This window comes from Carassius gibelio, chromosome A15 (genome assembly GCF_023724105.1).
Source record: "Carassius gibelio isolate Cgi1373 ecotype wild population from Czech Republic chromosome A15, carGib1.2-hapl.c, whole genome shotgun sequence".
NCBI lineage: Eukaryota > Metazoa > Chordata > Actinopteri > Cypriniformes > Cyprinidae > Carassius > Carassius gibelio.
In genome coordinates this window covers 8,177,578-8,196,532 of record NC_068385.1, presented here as the reverse complement: position 1 = coordinate 8,196,532, position 18,955 = coordinate 8,177,578, and the positions used below count along the sequence as shown (strand labels likewise).

Sequence of the window (18,955 nt, the reverse complement as noted above, 5' to 3'; positions counted from 1 at the left end):
AGTTTACTTTAGTCAAGTTCATTATATATAGAAACCTTATGTGTGACCCTGCAGCACAAAAGCAGTGTTAAGTCTCTGGGGTGTATGTGTAGCGATAGCCAAAAATACATAGTAAGGGTCCAAATTATCGATTTTTGTTTTATGCCAAAAATCATGCGGATATTAAGTAATGATCATGTTCCATTTAGATATTTAGTAAATTTCCTACTGTAAATAAATCAAAACTTAATTTTTGATTAGTGATAAGCATTGCTAAGAATTCATTTGGACAACTTTAAAGATGATTTTCTCAACATTCTGATTTTTTTTTTCAATAGTTGTATCTCAGCCAAATATTGTCCTCCTAAACAAACCATACATTAACGGATACATTAATTTATTCAGTTTTCAGATGACCCTAATGACTGGTTTTGTGCTCCAATGTTATATATGTTACAAATTCATTTTCTGCAGTATTCGTGTTTATGCACTGCGTTCAGTTGTGTGAAACTGTTGCTCTGAGGTTAATAAAGAGCACTTCCCCTCTCTCTCTCTCTCTCTCTCTCTCTCTCTCTCTCTCTCTCTCTCTCGCTCGCTCGCTCACTGTCTGTCATCTCAAGGAACTGTTATGTGTGTTTCATTTCATCTCAAGCGCGCTGGAGGAGACACCTGTGAACCCTAGTAAGTGCTCTCTCTTATTTTAACCTCTTTACTGACACAGTTCATCATTTCATCACTCGTTCTCCACAAATAGACTCTCACACGCTTTGACTGTCACTTGTGTGCGGCTGGATCTGATGAAGGTTTTCGTAGATCTGTACACAATCTGATTAGTGTGATAGTGAAACATCTCGGGTTATGCTGGAGTAGTGTAGTTAAGCTGGCGTTTCTCTTTATTTCTCTTCCCTTTTGTTAGAGCTGTGTCTGTGATCAGCCCACAGAAGCTTTTATTTCCTTCGATCAGTTCCAGTTTAGGGTGGATCATTTATGATGAAGCTCTTTGAGTTCACTGTAAATGTGTCACATGTGATCTCTGAGCTATCTGTGGTAGATCAGTGAGATATCACAGGTGCTTTAGCAGCAGTTTAACACATTTAGTTCAGTCTAGTTTGCTTGCCCATATGCAATCAAAAGTTTGAGTTTAGTTTAATTTAATAGCCTCTGTGGTCAAGAAACACAAATGGTTTGGTTTAGTTTGTAGCGTAATTTAGTTTCGTTGAAATCAGGCCTGAAGCAAGCTATGAGCTCCAGACCTCGTGAATAACATTTGTTTATCTGAATGACTAATTTACTCATATGAATATCTCTGTATGACATGTATAATTCAGTTTAGACAGTTTGAGGGATGAGTGACTGTTGTGTTGCCAGATCCAGCTTTTATAAGCACATTGGGATTTGTGTGTATTGCACTTATATTAAAACACTTTCTAATGGTAATAAAGTAGGAAGATTAAGTATCTTTATCTTATCTTATTTTCATAAGATTTGAAACAATTGCAGTTTATTTTTATTAGTTTCTAATACCAATATCTGGCAACACTGCATCGCTGGCACTTGAACTAACAATAATCAAAACAGGTTTTTGCTAAAAAATCATGCTGTAAACATACACTAGACAAAATTACCAGCTAGCAATGGTTGTTAATAATAATAAAAAAAAAACTAATTTTGGTTTAATTTGCCTTGGTTTTCAGCTTAGTTTATTTTAGTAGTTTATTGTAGACATAGTGTACATCAAGTTTAATTTAAATGAATGTCATCCGGAGTCTAGCAGCATCATCAGTTCATTTTATTAAGTATACTCAAGTGAAGTTTAAGTATATTTTAAGTATACTTTAAGTTTACACTTATTCTAAGTGTGCTTTTTAATGCTACTTGAGACTAAATTGTCCCACTTTTTAGTTTATAAAAGAAACTAGTCTTCTAAGTAAATAACTCGTGCATTTCTCAGAAGTACATAAAAAGTAGACTATAAGTATGCATTCGTATTTTTAGTTTTGAAAAAGTACACTTGAATAGTTTGATGTCCTCCGGGGTAAAGCAACATGTTTAGTTTATTTTAGTCTGGTAGTGAATAATGTCAAGTTTAGTGTAGTACATAATAGCACAGCAAGCTTTAGCTTAGTTTAATCCCATCTGCACTAAAGCAACACTCTTTGATTATAATTTAGTTTATATTAATGTCATTTGCAGTAAAGCAGATCTATCAGTTTAGTTTAGTTACACTCTCTCTACAAATGAAATGGCACAAGCATCTCGGTTTATTTTGGTTTATTGCATTACAGTGAAACAACACAATGTTTGGTTTTCTCTGTCTACAGCACGACAGGACAATGGGTTTCCTTTCACTCTGTTCTGTGTGTCTCACTCTTTCTTTATTTGTAGTCCGATGGAGGGTGTGTGTTGTGGGAATTCCCTTTGACAGTATCGATATGAAGTCAGTGACATCACCGCTCTCCCTTTCTCTCTGCGTAGGTGTGAAGTTCCTGTTTTAAGTGTGTATGCTTTGCTGCTGACAGATGAGGAAGACATGAAGAAGCCAGTCTGCTCTCTGTAAGTGCCTAAGCTGTTCACTCACATCCATCAGCATGAGTTTACAACTGCGCTGCTTATACACTCACAGATACAGGTACAGCGCTCTCTCTCTCTGTGTGTGTGTGTGTGTGTGTGAGTGTGAGGATAACTAGTGTTGTCATGAGTTATCATGTGAATGTTTGTTCTTAAATCTGATGATGATGTCTTAAGAGGATTCATCTAATTAATCGAATAGAAAAACAATGTACGGTGTCTTCACTAATATGGCTTGTGAGATCTCTCTTGTGTATAAAAGAGAAAGTGTGTGGTAGTTGTTCATGGATCACTTATTTCTTAAACTAAGAGGGAAGTGGACATCGAAGCGTGGGTGCTAGTATCTGATGTGTATGTATTTGCATTTACATACCAGTACAGGAATAACAGGAAATTATGTTTTTCCTGCTTGCATTGCATTGTGCTGAAGTTTTACAAGGATTTTGTTCCTGGTTGTTGTTGCATGTTGTTAAAAATGCGGTAAGGAGCTGGTAAGGCGCTTTCAGGGCCTTGATGGATGATATATTTCCGCCAAGCTAAAGTCAGACATTCAGATCTCCTGTTTCAGCCATATCGACCGTTTTACACGTCATTTAATAATGTTGCATCCACAAAGATCAGAAACACCCACTTAATCATGTCTGCAGCACATGATATGATATCCTCTTTCAAATACTCACATTATTAGTTTATACTATAAAACAGGCTTATTATAAGGAAGTGAGATGTTGTACAAGTTGCTTACTTATAATAAACCTGACCACATGCTGCAAGAGTAGCACACATGCACTCTTAAGTATAAAGCTTCCAAAATATAATAAAAAACACGTAGTGTTCCAAAAAGCACTTTTCAAGTGAACCGTGTTTTTTTTTTTTATAGTGTGAAGAACATTCCAAAGAGCCTTTTTTGTAACCATAGAAAGATTCCATGGATGTTAATGGAAGCATTTATGCAAATAAATGTTATTTTAAGAGTTTAGACAAAAAAGTCTGTTTTTTTGTGAGTAAGATCTGATCCTGCAGTTATTTTGGTAAAAGAATTTTGAATTGAGTCATGGGAATTTTTTGAGGAATATGCAAATTCACATGATTTTGAGTGTTCATGCTTGTGTGTCTTTAATCATTCGTTGTGGTGTTTTTTTTTTTATAGCTTTGCTTTGGTCGTGACCATGCTGCTGCTCGCGGCTGCATCTGGTAAGAATCTCATTTTTGCAGAATGTTTAATAGTAATTTGGCTAAAACGCCGAAACAACCAGCCACCTTTCATTATGAACAGCTACTAGTGATTTGAAGAGGACTAGTGATGAAAATAATGCGCTAGAGACTCAAAAAGAAATGTTACGGGAGGATGGATAAGTTTGGTTGTAGGGATGAATTACCAGAAGCCGTAGGAGTTGGGGAATGCACCTCTACACCAAAAAGTTAAAAGAACGAGGAAGCAAAACTCGGACAGTAAGAAAAGGACTTGTGAACCACTGAAATAAGTCATAGAGAATCACCCTGATTGAAACAAACATGCCTTTACACCCACACAAACAGAAGTTCAGCTGCATTTGAACATAACAGAGACTTCTATCATATTTCAATAACCTGAGACAAACAGAATATATCGCTAATTTGTTTTTGTAGTTCCACAGTTCATGTTACTATATAATCCTGCCTTATAACCAGCTGTAATAATAATCCGTGTGGACTGAAATGCATCTGAATGTGAGTTGTTTCTGTCGTGTTGTTGTGTGTAGGTGACAGTGATGCAGCGATGAACATCAAGGCTGTTTTGGGTCACAGCGTTACTTTCAGATGTCCTTCGAACCACAGCGAAGCTGTTGAACGCTTGTACATACAGAAAATTATTAACGATAAAGAGAAGTTCATTAACGGGTTTTATAAAGACCGTGACATGCCATGGAACGAATACCAGATCAGAACCAAAGTGAACAAGATGGACCTGAGCATGGAGATGAGAAACGTCTCAGTTTCTGACGAAGGACTGTATAAATGTTACATTTTCGACATCGGAGTAACAAATCCTAAAGTCTCAGACATTATCCTCGAAGTCACAGGTATGACACAAGATACAGACGGTGAAGAATGAATCAAATTGACCGCAACAGACAGGAAGTTGAATTATGGTTTGAATCTGAATGACAGAAACAGGAATTCACTAAAGCACAGAAAACTGAAATTTTAAAAAGATGATACACAAATATATTATTAATTTTGACTAATTATGCCTATTTATTACCTGATATAATCAGATATTCCTCTAAACTAAGTTTAACACTGTCAAAACAATTATCTCTGCCACACAATATCTACAACACTGTTTCCAGAAAACCAATAAAAAATAAAAATAATACTAATATCAACATAGGTCTAAAAATGTTAGGAAATTAGAGCATTCTGGCAAATTAGTAAATGCTTTTTCTATGTTATGCATGAGAATATATGTTTATATGTCATTTATACTAAATTATTAAATGCATTGTTAAAAATTACACTTTCTGAATTTTAATGCACCCCACTTGGTGCTTAAATTCAAATGCAATTCAGATTTTGAGCCTTCCTCATCTCAGCTCTGAATGATGCATAGCCCTGATAAACTTCTACATGTGTGATTAATGAAGCCATTCTGTGAGATATCATTTGAATATGAGTAAACAGCCTATTTATGGTTGCGTTTGTACGTCTGTTGGTTTATTTGCGTATGTAAGTCTGTCTGCTTGGTCGCACTGGAAATTCACAGCTTACTAAGGATTCTGGGATGATTGTATTGACGTGGGTTTTGGGGAAGTGAAATGTTGTTGTGGGGGAACCTCTCCGGATATCTCAAATGTCACTCATTCCACTGTTCTCTTCTTTTTACAGCTGAGTACAGCGCCCCTACAATCACACCTGACTGCACTGAACATAGACGTGGGGTCAGCGGCACGGGGATGAGCTGTGACTTAAGCTGCTCGGCGGTGGGCGGATACCCACAGAGCACCATCAGATGGACAGGGCTTAATCCAAGTCTGACGAACGTAATTTATAACTGGAGTTCAGCTCATAACGACTCCAAAACATGGACCATCAACCAAACCGTCACGTACAACTGCGACCAGCAAACCAATGTCAGCTGTGCCATAGGGGGCGCTGTTTCACACACCATCACCATATGTAAGTGTGTCAGATGTTAAGAATAACTCGCCTAAAAGTTGTGTGAAGGATCGAATGATCCTTAAGAGCAGCCTGTGTGTGTTGCATTCATTTATTCCATTTATTCATATAATCATTTATAATAACAAAAAGTGCGGTAAATCGATTAATCGCGATTAATCGCGATTATTTGCAATTAATCGCATCCTAAATACATTTTTGTGCATATAATGTGTATATTTATTATGTATATATAAATACAAACACATGCAAGAAAAATATATTATGCTTATATATATATGTACATATATTATGTATAGGACAACTTTTATTTTGGATGCGATTAATCGCGATTAATCATTTGACAGCAGTGATAACGATCATTTAAATACTCATTTCATTGATTAGTCATCTAAATTATTGTTTATTTTCCGTTGTTGTTTAGTCTTATGATGTGTGGTTTCAAGGGCAATTTCTCTTCATGAATAAGAGATAAGAGGGAATGTTTATGGAAATTCAAGGTTTATGGGATGTTGTTGTGAAGCAGTGATTTTCCACTGCTATTGATTGTGGTTTAATAACACTTGATGGATTTGTGTTCCTCAGACGAAGTCTGGGCTTTGAAACATACGCAATTAAGACTTTTCAATAAACTAAGACTGTCAATGTAGTTTTAAGCACCAGACAACTTTGGTGACTAGTTGTTCTGTTACAACACAAAACGGATATTATCTGACAGGATCTGATGTTCATTTTTGGGTGAACTGTTCCAGGTGTCATCCTCATCCTAACATTAAAAAGGCATCTCTACATTTTCAAGCTTAAAAGACAAAGTTTATACTAATTTTATTATTAGAATTGAATAAGTATAATATACTATACCAATTTAAAATATTATTTAATAAATATATATATTTTCCCTACTCCCCATAGTACTTGTACTGTTAGATTTATTATTATTATTATTATTTATTTATTTGCACCTCATTTAATTTTTTTTAGTTTATGTTTTATATATTTTCATCAAAATTTTTACTATTTATTTTAATCTATTTATATATTAACTTGAAAATTGTTGCACTGGTTTATTTTATTTTTTATCTTTTGACTTTTTTGTTGTCTTCTTGCAGGTAAAACACAATCTTTCCCACTTAAGGTGATCGCAGCCATTGCTTTTGTGCTTGTGTTTGCCCTGTTGCTTATTTTTGTTGTGGTGATGAAGTGCTTCTGTGGAAGACAACATACCCCAGGTACACAAGAACACACAAACTGATTTATCAGGAGACACCAAACTACACGAGTTATTAGTTACCTTTCAAATCTCCTTTAAACATCTGAACATGCTTTTTAATTTCTCTCTTCCACAGAAGATCAATCTGGGGATGTAAACGTTTCTTTAACGTAGGTATCTTCTCACTACATTCTCATATCACCAAAGCACTAGATCAACCCAAAAATGTTTTTACATTTACTCGCATCTTCTTCCAAATCTCAACATTCTGAAGCTCACAAAATAAATAAACTAGACATTAACTAGGATAAATTATAATTGAATCACATTTTAGCTAGCTAGCCATTGAAGCAATATTTCCATTTTCGTGCAATAAAATAACTAAACTATATTCCATATGCACAAGTAATTTGATAAATTTTTGTGAGATGCAGAATGCAATTGAACATTAAAAATCTTGACATTGTTTTTGCATGGAAAATAACCAATAGAACATTAAAAATGTAAATAAAAAGTAATATTTTTGGTTGGTTCCTTTAATACACAACTGATGTAGTATTTAAGCCAAGAATAACTAATGAAATCCCTGTATTTCTAACTAGCGAGTACCGTTCACAGCTTAAGAGCGTCTGAGACGTGACGAAGAAACACTCAGGAGATTTTCGCCATTCTGTCAAGCGGAAGTGCGGACTGCAGACGGACATTTAGGGCAAATTGTCCAGCCGAACGCTGTGTCTCTAAAGCAGCTTCACTTCCATATCGAAGCAGGCCCCAGAGGACGCTTCACAGAGCAACGCTGGACTGTCCTTGAACAAGCTTTTGAGAACGTTCCCTTCCTTTCCCCAGTCATTCATTTGGAAGTGCACATCATTTCCCCGGCGTCCTGAAGATGCAGTTTGTTTTCATTTGGGTGCAGAATCACAGAGACATGTTTGGTTTACGTTGCCGGAAGAGAGATTTTTTTATAATGGTGCTTATTAAAAGTTTCATGGCTCAAACTGCTCTGTATACTTTGCAATCTCCCGTGTGTATTTCTCAGATTGTGGCACTTTATTGCAAGGAGTGGGGATTTTAAGGTTCAGAACTTTTTCAGGGACTGAACTTGAAGTAAATATGCAGATTTGTGGCCAGTTGTGTGCGTGATACAATAACCAAGACCGTTTCTTAATGACTGTTGTGTCAATGCTCATTTATGAATATGATGCATTTGCTTCTAGAAGACGATTTATTTGAAGCTTTAGTTTTTTAAAGCCAGTTCTCAGACGAGCTAAAGAACCATAATGCATAGAAAGCAAATGCCATTAGATGATTTTTCTGGTCATTCCCTAAAATGCATGTTTAGCGACGCATTACCCGCTATGTGATGTCCACATCTGTTCATATGTACAGTACTGACTTTTTTACTTTTCTACTCCACCACACTGACAATTATGTTTTTTTTTGTTTTTGTTTTTTTGTGAAACTGTTCTCAAGTTTACAGTAATGGGGTATTTAATTTTCAATTAAAACAAAATCTGTTTCCGTGTGGAAATGTCTTATGCACTTTGCTTTCTGACTGCTTGAAGACTCTTACTGTAATTTATGACTAAATTATTTTATGTATGTCAAAAAAAAAAAAAAGATTAAATAAAAAACCGAAATGAAAATCTGTTTGTCAGATATCTGTTTAATCTGGAAAGTGTACTATAAACATCTCATAGACGTCTTTAAGGTGTTAGTTTTACATGCATTAAATCATAAACATCTTTCTAAACGTCTATTTGACATCTGATAGGAAACGTACTTTAGCCCTAGATGTATTACAGATGAGCAATTAACATATGCTTCAATGATGTGTTTCCCCTCTATATTTCACAAGAAAGTGGAAATGATGGGCCCAATTAAAGGTCATCACGGGGCAGTCTGGGAATCTTTTCTCTGATGGACACAATCAAGTCCCACTTTTTCTTTTGTTTTACATCATGACGGTAAAAGCTTTTCAAATTCCACTTCATGTTTATTTCAAAAGTAGCATTTACTGTTATTAAAGCATATTTGCTGGAAATTATGCATACGAATGTCAGACAACCATGACCGCAACTAACCGCTAAGTATCTCAAAATTTGACTTTATTACTGTTTGTTAAATAAAGATTTGAAAATAAAATAAAATAAAATAATTTGCATTTTATGTCACTGCAAAAGTCTGTTTTTCTCTAATGGGTTTATCTGTAGTGCTTCACATGACCAGCAGGGAGCAACATTATATTAAAAGCTGACTGATCTGACTTTTGTGAAACATTTCATTAGATGAAAACAGGTATTTATTCTAAACAGATCATTTACTTGACTATGCAACAGTTTTGGGCCATGAAACATGGTCATTTTTAATTCCCGTATTGATAATGTATATCTATGATTGGTTTCACTAAGCGTATTAAAGCATTTCAAGACTAACCACCCATGAAAGAGAGAAAACCATCTGACATTGTCATACAAGAAACCCTGAGGCGGGTGTGGTGACCCCGAGGGGGTAAGTTGGACCAGAGGATAAATCTTTGTCCAAATCATTCAGGGAGGAGGAATTTTAAAACGACCTTAAAAGGAGTTGAGCCTCTAATTCTGCGAACAGAGATTTGCTAACTAATGCCCAAAACAATCCTTTAATTCCCAGTCACATAGTCAAGATTTACTAGGGTCACGAGGTGTGTGAAGTCCTAAACCTACAAAAAGAGTTTTAATAGTGAACTATTCATCTATAAACAAAAGATGCACATGGAATCTGGATTTTTTTTTATTTTAATTTTTAATTTGATACAAAAGCATTCTTAAATAAATGTATTTTGGTTCAGTTTCTTACATAAATTAGCATTTCATTAGACATTAAAAATAACACATTACACCTACAAACATCAGTTTATGTACAAAAATCGATCCAGAAGTCCTACATGAAATCCAGGACTGTACCACCTGCATTTGAGTTTTTGAGGCACTTATTTAAAGTTTAAGAGTTTATCATCGGCCAATACATTCATCGGCACGGTCAGTGATTGTCACCAGAGTGAATGTGTGTCGGACAGCACAAATAAACCAAAACAAAAAGTCCCATCATAGCGTTTTCATTTCAAAAATAGACTCTCTAAATAGTGAAGGAAATCTCTGCTATGATGCGTTCACGTTTAGTTGAGTTTCCGACTTGTAAAAACCATTTCACAAAAACTCGCTTGAGCTTTATTGACGTCGTGCGAGACGTTAAATCACAAGAAAATGTCAACGGTTAAAGTTAGTTAGCAACCTCTACACATACTTCTGACATGCCATTGGACACTTTCTGCTTTAATATTTCGCATATCCAACAGAAAGTGAACGTAGCATTAACAAATCTCGTAAGCGTTCCTGCAGCTGTGACGTGTTGCGAGGTAAACGACAAAAGGAGCAAAGAACTACGTTTCCCAGAATCGGTGGAGTAGCTCATCCACAAACACGAAGGCACTTCAGTGAGAGTTTGACGTAGTGCATATTTACACGGAGGAACCGCTGCACCAGGAACGTCCAGTGTAAGATCATCTTAAGAACATTTCACGTAAAGTGAACGAACGATAGTGCTACCTCTGTCTCTTTGTCACACAACCGTCTCGTTGCCTTTGCCCGGTTTGACCCAGCCGTTGGCTGTCCGTTTGACGCGATTGTTTCGCCCACTGTGCACGAGTCGATGGGAACATCGCTGCCACGTGTGAAGCGTTTTGGCGGACCAAACCCACATTCCCGACGTGATTCCCACCAGCAGAGACATAAAAATCCGTAGCATCTCCGCCGCCATGTACGAATCCCTCGCCGACTGGCGAAAATCAGCCCAATTGGAGATTTCGTAGAAGTAACACGCAATGACGCAAGTGGCCAACACTGTATAGAGCACCGAAAACACACCAATTTTAACCATCAGCCGCTCTAGCTTGTCCGTCTTCGTCCCGTCCTTTTGCAAATTCGAGCGGATCTTGAAAAGCGCAACCAAGCCGGCGGCAATAAACAGCGTCCCGATTACCAAGTACGTAAACAGCGGCGCGACTACAAAACCAGTGAGCGCGTCTAGGTTCTGATTGCCCACGTAACACATCCCAGAGAGGTCATCAGCGTCCACCAGCCTCATGATGAGGATGACGATGGTCTTAATGGCAGGAATGGCCCAAGCTGCGATGTGGAAGTACGAACTGTGCATTTCGATGGCCTCGTGTCCCCACTTCAGCCCTGCCGCCAGGAACCACGTGAGCGTCAGGATCACCCACCAGATTGAACTCGCCATGCCGAAGAAATACGTGAGGAGGAAGACTATGGCACAGCCTGTGTTCTTCAAGCCTTCTTGCACTAGCACAGGCACAGCCGCTTCTTCCAAGTCGCAGGAGATGCGTTCGCGACCGACCGTCAGCCGCACGATGTAGGCCACGCTGTAAATATTGCAGCACATGCTGAGGAAAATAATAGGTCGCTCCGGGTAGGAAAACCGCGAGGAATCCACTAGGAAGGTCAGGACGGTGAACGTGGTGGAGATGAAGCAGAGAACCGCCCACACTGCCATCCACACGTCGGTAAAAACTTTGGCCTGTCGCCGGTACAATCCTGTGTCGTATCCGCACTGCAGCGAGCAGCTGCCACTGCGCTTCACCCATGCATACTGCTCCACGCCGGCACCCAGCGCCATGCACTCCTCCTCCTGCGCCGGCATCGGCCGGACGGCGTGGAACGGTGGGTCCTCGTCGCCCGGACCCTCCATGCACATGTGGTTCTGGTCGTTGGTGGGCGGGAACAAGCTGCAGTTCAAGAGCTCCGGCCAAACGAAACCAAAATCCTGCAGGACCGGAAGACACTTCCTCTTTACAGACAAACACATGCTGCCGCACGGGCCGATCGGGATAGGGACCTTCTCCGTACACATGGGAACGTAGACAGAGCATAAGAAGAACTGAAAGAAAGCAAAGGCATGGAAAGAATTAGATGTTTGCAAACACACAAATGTTGCTTGGAAAATCAGCATAGCATCTAAACCCTCATAAGAAGCTCAATCTGAGACGTGCACGAATTTATGCTTTTCAGATGCGTTTACTAGTAGTGCATGTTTTCAGAGGCTCTACAGGAGAAAAGCATTGGTTTGTCGCATCATGTGTGCGTTTGCATGTTTTCAGAAGCTCTAAATGAGAAAAACATCGCTTTGTTGCATTGTGTGTGCGGACGACACACGTTGCATGTCTAATTGGCACGAATTTGTACTTTTCAGATGTGTTTTCTTGTATTGCATTATTTCAGAAGCTCTACAGGAAAAAACATTGGTTAGTTGCATTATTAGTGCAAGCCGACACGTGTTGCCAGGGGCGGGTCTACGTGGTGGCCGGGGGGGGCACCGGCCCCCCCTGAAATTCGATTGGCCACCCCAGGTGCCCCCCCTATAAGATGTCTTGTGATTGGTTCATTTTATGGCAAATCAGTCTATAGACTCTACTGAAGTTCGGGATTCAAAGAAGTGCAGCGTCTTCAGAGAAACAACGCTCGTCGCGATCTTGGACTTAATTAATTCTTGACCTGGGTCTTCAGTCTGTGATTAACTCACCTCGTGTCTGACAAGTCTTCGGGTTCAAATCATTCCTTAATCACGTGACAGACCCATGCGCTATTTCTGACATTTCTGTCACTGTGTTTTTGTTACTGTTTCTTGAGGATCTGTGATGTTATTATTTTATAAATAAATAAAACCTTTTAATAAATAAAATATTGATTAATTTGTCTTTTTGACTGTCTATCAGTAAATAAACACTAGGCTATATAAAAATCTAATAAAGTATTTATAGCCTAGTTTAATTTTTAATCCATTTTTAATAATATATGTATAAGATGCTTGCTCAAAAAGGACATAATGACATAAATTAAAAGCAAACAACATTTTGAATCCTAAACAAGTAACACTCCTGTTGTATAGTCTAATCTGAAGGGTGAACTCAAAAGATATAAATCATACAACACGGTCATTTTTGAAGATTAGAATCCACTGTAAAAAAAAAAAAAAAAAAAACAATCAAAGTGATGTCGCCGTCATAGAGACGACTCGTTCTTCCCTAGTCACATTAAAGATTCGTCGTTCAAGAACGACACATCACAAGACACCAAACAAAGAGCTGGTAGGTAATATTTATGTATGGTTTAAAATGTTTGTATGGTTTTCTCAGATCAATGTTTTTACCCCTTCAGGCTCTGCTCGCGTTGGTCGTGGTTGATTTCAATCGAATGTTCAGTCAACGTTTAATAAAACACAATAAAAGTAAAATACGATGGGGGGCTATCAAACAATAAACATGTCATGGTGATTTGCATATTTTGTATCAGTTTATTTTGTGACAGTGACCACATATAGCAAGATTGCACCAAATGACAATATGCACAGAATGTTCCATAATAATATTTGTCTGGTGACACGTTACTTGTTAATGCATGAGAGTAAGTCAGTTAGAGAGTCAGTTAAATTGTCAGGCCTAACTTAGCCATTTACACATGAAATGTTGTGACGCATTCTGTGCATTTCATTTACAATTTGAATTTTTTTTTTGAGATTGAGAAAAACAGACACACATAAGTGTTTCTTTTGAAGGCAGGGAAGAGAGCAGTGGCAAGCCATGAAAAGAAGTAAAGATATAGGGAGTTTCTTTCAATGAAAAAAAAAAATATATATGTATTCTCAAATTTAACTTAATGGATATATACAGGGATGACAAAAACTAAAGTAATCAAAAATGTGCTTTATTACTGCATTTGTTTACAAGTAACTTATTCAAGTTAAAAATAATAATAAAATCAATAGGATATACGTAATACACTTTAGAATTTCGCTTTTTTTGGGGGGGGCCAGTGGCGGCCACCCCATTAGGAGGCAGTGCCCCAGCATGGCCCCCCCACTGAAAATGCTCTAGACACGCCCCTGCGTGTTGCATGTCTAATTAGCACAAATTTGTTCTTTTGAAATATGTTTTCTAGTATTTACATGTTTTCAAAGCTGTAAATGAGGAAAAAACATGTGTGCTTTTCAAATGAGTGTTTCTAGTATTGCACATTTGCCAAGGTTGTAATGGGGAAAAAACTGCTTTGTTTGATGATATGTGTGCAGATGGCATGTCGCATGTCTAATGGCACAAATTTGGGTTTTCTAGTATAGCGTGTTTTCTGAAGCACTAAAGGAGAAGAAAACATTGCATTGTTGCATTATGCATCTGTTGCATGTAGTTTTGTATCTAATGGGTTTCCCTGCTGTGTGTACGTACGAGTTGGGAAATTCTGTGGTACAGGACTGCACTCATAAAAGGAAGCTATAGACTTTTGCTGTGGTCGCATACACTTCAAGAAATCAGCAGTTGTGGACTAAAAAACATGCATCAATATGCAATTTTCTATCTAAGAGCAGCGTTGGAATGAAGTGCTCTCGCTTTAAGATGTTTGTGATAACCGGGCAACATATAAAGCAGCTTTCTTCTCCACGCTGAATCAATAAAACAACAACTGCTTCTGTCTTCAGTGCTCACACACACACACACACACACACACACACACGCAATCAGAGACTGTACTCAGGCTCTACACACACACTGTGTTTGTTTCATTATACTTGTGATGACCAAATTCCTGGAATTTTCCTCATAAATGCTGTAAAACTGAAAGGTGTTCATAAACAGGTGAAATGTTCTTATAAACATACTACAGTATTTCTGTAAAGTGTACAGATACATAAAGTAGCTTCAGCATATTTCTAATTTGATTAATTTGAGGACAGTATGAAGTCATCATAAGTGTTTGTGTGTGTATGTGTGTGTGTGTGTGTGTGTGTGTGTGTGTGTGTGTGCAAATTCTGTGTATACATTTTTTGTTACATTATTTGTTTTGTAAACATTATTGGCACCTAAATAATAACAACAAAAATAAAAAAAATATATATTATATTTAATAATAATAAGAATTATTATTGTTGTTGACATAAACATATAATAACAACAACAATTATGATAAATGATATTTTAATTCATGCTAATTTTATGATAAAATTATAATTAATATTATTGTAATCAATCATTGTTATCTGAGTTTTTTTGTCACAAAAATATGATTAATGATTATATTAATTTATAGAATTTTTATAATAATTTTAATAGTTTTTTTTCTAATAATAATAATAATATTACTGTTACTATTTTTACTATGTTGCTGCTTTCATATCATGTCAAGATTTTAAAATGTGTGTGTGTGTTTTTATGTGTGTGTCTGTGTGTGCGTGCGTGCGTGCGTGTGCGTGTGTGTTAGTGAGTGTGTGAAGGGGCTGGTTACAGTGTGTGTTGTAAACTCTCACCTTCAGCTGGCTCGAGCAGCCGTACTGTATTAACGGTGTGAATGTGGTCAGTTGCAGCTCGGCGTCGGACTGCAGCACGTTTCCCACCAGGTTCGGCATCTTGGTCACATTGTATCCGAGATCCTGACACATGGAGATGCGGATCGGGTCGCAGCTCATCTCCTCCTCGTCCCCGAACGCGTGCGCGAGCCCAAACGCGAGCGCCAGCAGCGCGAGCCCGGAGCCGAACCGAGTCATGATGACACTATCGGTAAAAATCCCACCGATTCACGGGAGCGCGGAAATCCAGCACGAGCTTACCGGAGTTTAGACGCGCCTGGCCAAAACTTGAGCGAATCCGTTAAAGTGTGAAACGGCACCGTCTTCCCGTTAGTCCCGGTCCGGAATAAACCTAACGAGCTTCCTTAGAGTCCTGTGTACAAATAACAATCCTTATCGGGACCGTCCGTGGCTTCTGCGTGCTCCGGTGTGTCCGTGGCGCAGTGGCGCGGGTTCTGCCCGGTTGAGGTCTAGACGGAGACGGGACAGCTGTCCCAGGACCTGCGTCAGCCAATCAGAGCGCTAGATCGAGAATGGGGGCGGGGCTTATAGTAGCCACAATAACATCACAGAGAAATTGAAAGACTCCTGTTATTTGTTCTTTATCACTCATTTCAGTTTATGTCCTTTTATTTGTAATATTTATTCGTCTTAAACAATTCGTCTTTCATATTAAACTTTTTTTTTTTTTTTTAAATACTTTTAGTGTTTTTATTATTTATTAATGGGATAATCATCTAATTTGGTCTCCTCTTGTCAAATTCTTGTTTAACTTTACTAAGATTAATGCACTACAAATAATGACATTTTTTTTTTTTTTTTTTACGCCTGCAGATAACAAAATGCAGGAACCCAACTAAATAATTTTTTTTTTTTAAATAAAATAAACAGTTATGAAAACATTATTTATGAATGTTAAATGTTCTCTTAATGTTTCAAAAAGTTATCCTGGTCATGAAGGTGTTAAGGGAAATTCAATTATTTGCACACAATGAGAGAGTTACATTTGAATGAAACTAGTAACATTTAAAATAGAATGAAAGTCTTACATCCAATATAAAAATGATCCATAAATAATGTAAAAAAGTGCTAACGTTTTGAGAACATTTTTAAAAACCTTGAATGAACATTCTATTAACGTTCCTAGAAGAACGTTGCGAGAGTGTTCCCCGTTAGCTGTGTTTTTCATTATCATAATAAAGAGTTATTGAGTGAAGTCCGGCAGGATCCAAACTCTGATTAAAGTGGCTTCTCAGAAACGTCTCTTTTGGAAGGAGATTTGGGGATCTGAACCCAGATTACAAGTGTTAGATTGATGCGTCTCCTCCCTCTGTTTCGCCTCACTGATCACTAACTATCAGAATAAAACCCCCCGCCCGACACCCGGCCTGCTCCCAGCCCCCTCCCGTGACCCCGACGGGCGGAGGTCAGCAGTAATTAGCAGATTTTAAATGACAGACTGGGAAACAGGAGACAAGCAGGCTGGTATCTGTGGAGGAGCTATTAAAATGGTAATGAGCCGATAGATTGTGCTGAAATGCTGTCAGGACCGCTATCCAAGCAGCCTTCAGTCGCTTCAGATTGTCCGTGAATATTCCTAGTAATCAAGACGGTTGTAGACTGATAAACATGATGCACAGTGTGCATTGTGTGTGACACAATACTCTACTGAGAGACATTAGTACTTAAGTGTTGTTTAGTGAAGCCATAATGACTCTGGATGTGTGAAACACACTAATTCTGAATCATTAAGAGTTAATGATGCACTTCCAAAAATGCTTTAAATGTGCAATGTGTAAATTCAATAAATATTTGCTCTAATATCAAAAATGGTTTTATTAATCGTACAACTACATTAGAAAGTTGATCTGATTTTCTCTTGCACCAATGCATGCTCTTCCGTTCTTTCATTCAGTCACTCTCCCAAATGCATGCACTACATTTTTTGGATCCAATGTGAGAAAAAGCATTTTTGGTTTGTTTTACTAATAGTTAGCTGTGAATAATAAAGTACAATAAAACACCTTAATGTTAGATTTGTTTAATCTTTTGTCTTCTCCAGATGTTCACTGATGGACTGGAGTGCTGTGGATTATTGTGATGTTTTTATCAGACTCTCATTCTGACGGCACCCATTCACTGCAGAGCATCCATTGATGAGACACTGATGCAATGCTGCATTTCTCCAAATCTGATGAAGAAACAAACCCATCCTAATCTCGGATGACCTGAGAGTGAGTAAATTGAAATGAATTGAATTTTTGTCTTTTAGTGAGATCTTATTTCTGTGGCCTATGATGAAAACACCATTGGTTCTTGCAACCAAGCAAATAATTCAGGCAAGCAGTCAGCAAATCAGATCAAATTAGTTATTTTGTTTAAATCAACCCGTTAAACAAGCCAATTTAAGTGTGAGTGTGTGTGTGTGTGTGTGTGTGTGTCAGTTGCTGTTTGACAAATGTCTCCTCAAACACATCATAAATCTGAGCTTGTTGGAGAGTTAACCCCCCTCAACCCAAAAGATATCTTTAGATCTATCTAGCCTCCAGTGTGTGTGTGTGTGTGTGTGTGTGTGTGTTTGCTGTGGTTGTATTAGAGTGCTTTTCAGAAATATAGTTGTTTTCTGCGAAGGTTGCCGGGCTGCTTGTGGGTTCATGCGTCTCAGAGCAACAAAACCACAACATCTCTCTCGCTCACTCTCTTCATACAGATGCAGTTTTCTCTTAAAAATTAGTGGAATGTTTCTGTTTGATTGAAACTCTGCAGCTGCTTTGATTTCAGCTAGAAGCGCGGTTTGCGTGGTCTGGGTGTGTGAAGCTGAAGTTTGCCAAGCAACAAACTACTCATAATTTAAGGTTGTTGAGCTACAGTTGTTTAGCACTAAGCTCTTAGGCTGGCTAAATACAGTGAAGTTATTTAACGTTTTTTATTTTTAAAAAAAACTATACTATTTGTCATTCTCGGTGAAAAAAAATAAGTACGGTTTTGCCTTTTCACTTTCTCACAAATGGATGCTCTGCAGTGAATGGGTGCCGTCAGAATGAGAGTCCAAACAGTTGATAAAAACATCACAATAATCAAAAGTTGAAACAAATCCATCATCAAAATGTTTTAACTTCAAACCATTGCTTCTGTCTAAAACAAGGCTGTTTTGGCTTGTAAACAGTGCTTGATCTGTGCAGATTTCTCTCCTGATTTCACTGGAGTAAGCATTATTATGGATTATGGACTCTTAAAACAAGTTAAACTATTTTAATGCTGGATTTGTTTCATCTTTTGTCTTCTCCAGATGTTCACTGATGGACTGGAGGATGGATTATTGTGGATTATTGTGATGTTTTTATCAGACTCTCATTCTGACGGCACCCATTCACTGCAGAGCATCCACTGATGAGACAATGATGCAATGCTACATTTCTCCAAATCTGAAAAAAAAAAACAAATTGGTTCGGATGAGTAAATTTTCAGCAAATTTTCATTTTCGGTTGAACTATTCCTTAACTAAATATTTAGCTATAGAAAAGAAGTATGGACAAATGAATCAGTGAATCATTTATTTGATTCAGTGCATTCAACCTTCTGTAAGAACCTAATGAATTAACAGGAAAGTAGTAAACTAAAAACTGGTTGGCACTGGTTGTGAGTGAT

General features: G+C 37.7%; 2 protein-coding genes across 4 annotated transcripts; one reads left to right on the top strand and one right to left on the bottom strand.

Moving 5' to 3' along the window:
• Positions 1–593: 593 nt before the first annotated feature.
• On the top strand, positions 594–8,546 carry LOC128029246 (cell adhesion molecule 2). 3 transcript variants are annotated; one of them, XM_052616891.1, is made up of 8 exons: positions 594–660; positions 2,455–2,608; positions 3,698–3,741; positions 4,290–4,610; positions 5,416–5,706; positions 6,816–6,935; positions 7,053–7,086; positions 7,535–8,546. In XM_052616891.1, the coding sequence occupies exons 2-8, from the start codon at positions 2,568–2,570 to the stop codon at positions 7,554–7,556; spliced, it is 873 nt and encodes a 290-aa protein (XP_052472851.1). In that variant the 5' UTR covers positions 594–660; positions 2,455–2,567; the 3' UTR covers positions 7,557–8,546. The 3 variants fall into 3 exon arrangements, with proteins under 3 accessions (XP_052472851.1, XP_052472850.1, XP_052472852.1); XM_052616890.1 differs by having other exon boundaries at positions 7,519–8,546; XM_052616892.1 differs by having other exon boundaries at positions 604–660; positions 2,455–2,532; positions 7,519–8,546.
• A 476-nt stretch (positions 8,547–9,022) lies between these two features.
• On the bottom strand, positions 9,023–15,783 carry LOC128029245 (frizzled-4). Its single transcript, XM_052616889.1, has 2 exons — positions 15,269–15,783; positions 9,023–11,851 (listed from the first exon to the last, which is right to left on the bottom strand). The coding sequence occupies exons 1-2, from the start codon at positions 15,503–15,505 to the stop codon at positions 10,517–10,519; spliced, it is 1,572 nt and encodes a 523-aa protein (XP_052472849.1). The 5' UTR covers positions 15,506–15,783; the 3' UTR covers positions 9,023–10,516.
• Positions 15,784–18,955: the final 3,172 nt, after the last annotated feature.

What these genes read in the sequence shown, in the direction of transcription:
- LOC128029246 (XM_052616890.1), top strand. Translation starts at nt 2,568, where the DNA reads ATGAGTTTACAACTGCGCTGCTTATACACTCACAGATACAG. An exon ending in TTATACACTCACAGATACAG is followed by an intron (nt 2,609 to 3,697) that starts GTACAGCGCTCT and finishes TTTTTTTTATAG; the next exon opens with CTTTGCTTTGGTCGTGACCA. An exon ending in TTCACACACCATCACCATAT is followed by an intron (nt 5,707 to 6,815) that starts GTAAGTGTGTCA and finishes GTCTTCTTGCAG; the next exon opens with GTAAAACACAATCTTTCCCA.
- LOC128029245 (XM_052616889.1), bottom strand. Translation starts at nt 15,505, where the DNA reads ATGACTCGGTTCGGCTCCGGGCTCGCGCTGCTGGCGCTCGCGTTTGGG. An exon ending in GCTGCTCGAGCCAGCTGAAG is followed by an intron (nt 11,852 to 15,268) that starts GTGAGAGTTTAC and finishes GCTTTCTTTCAG; the next exon opens with TTCTTCTTATGCTCTGTCTA.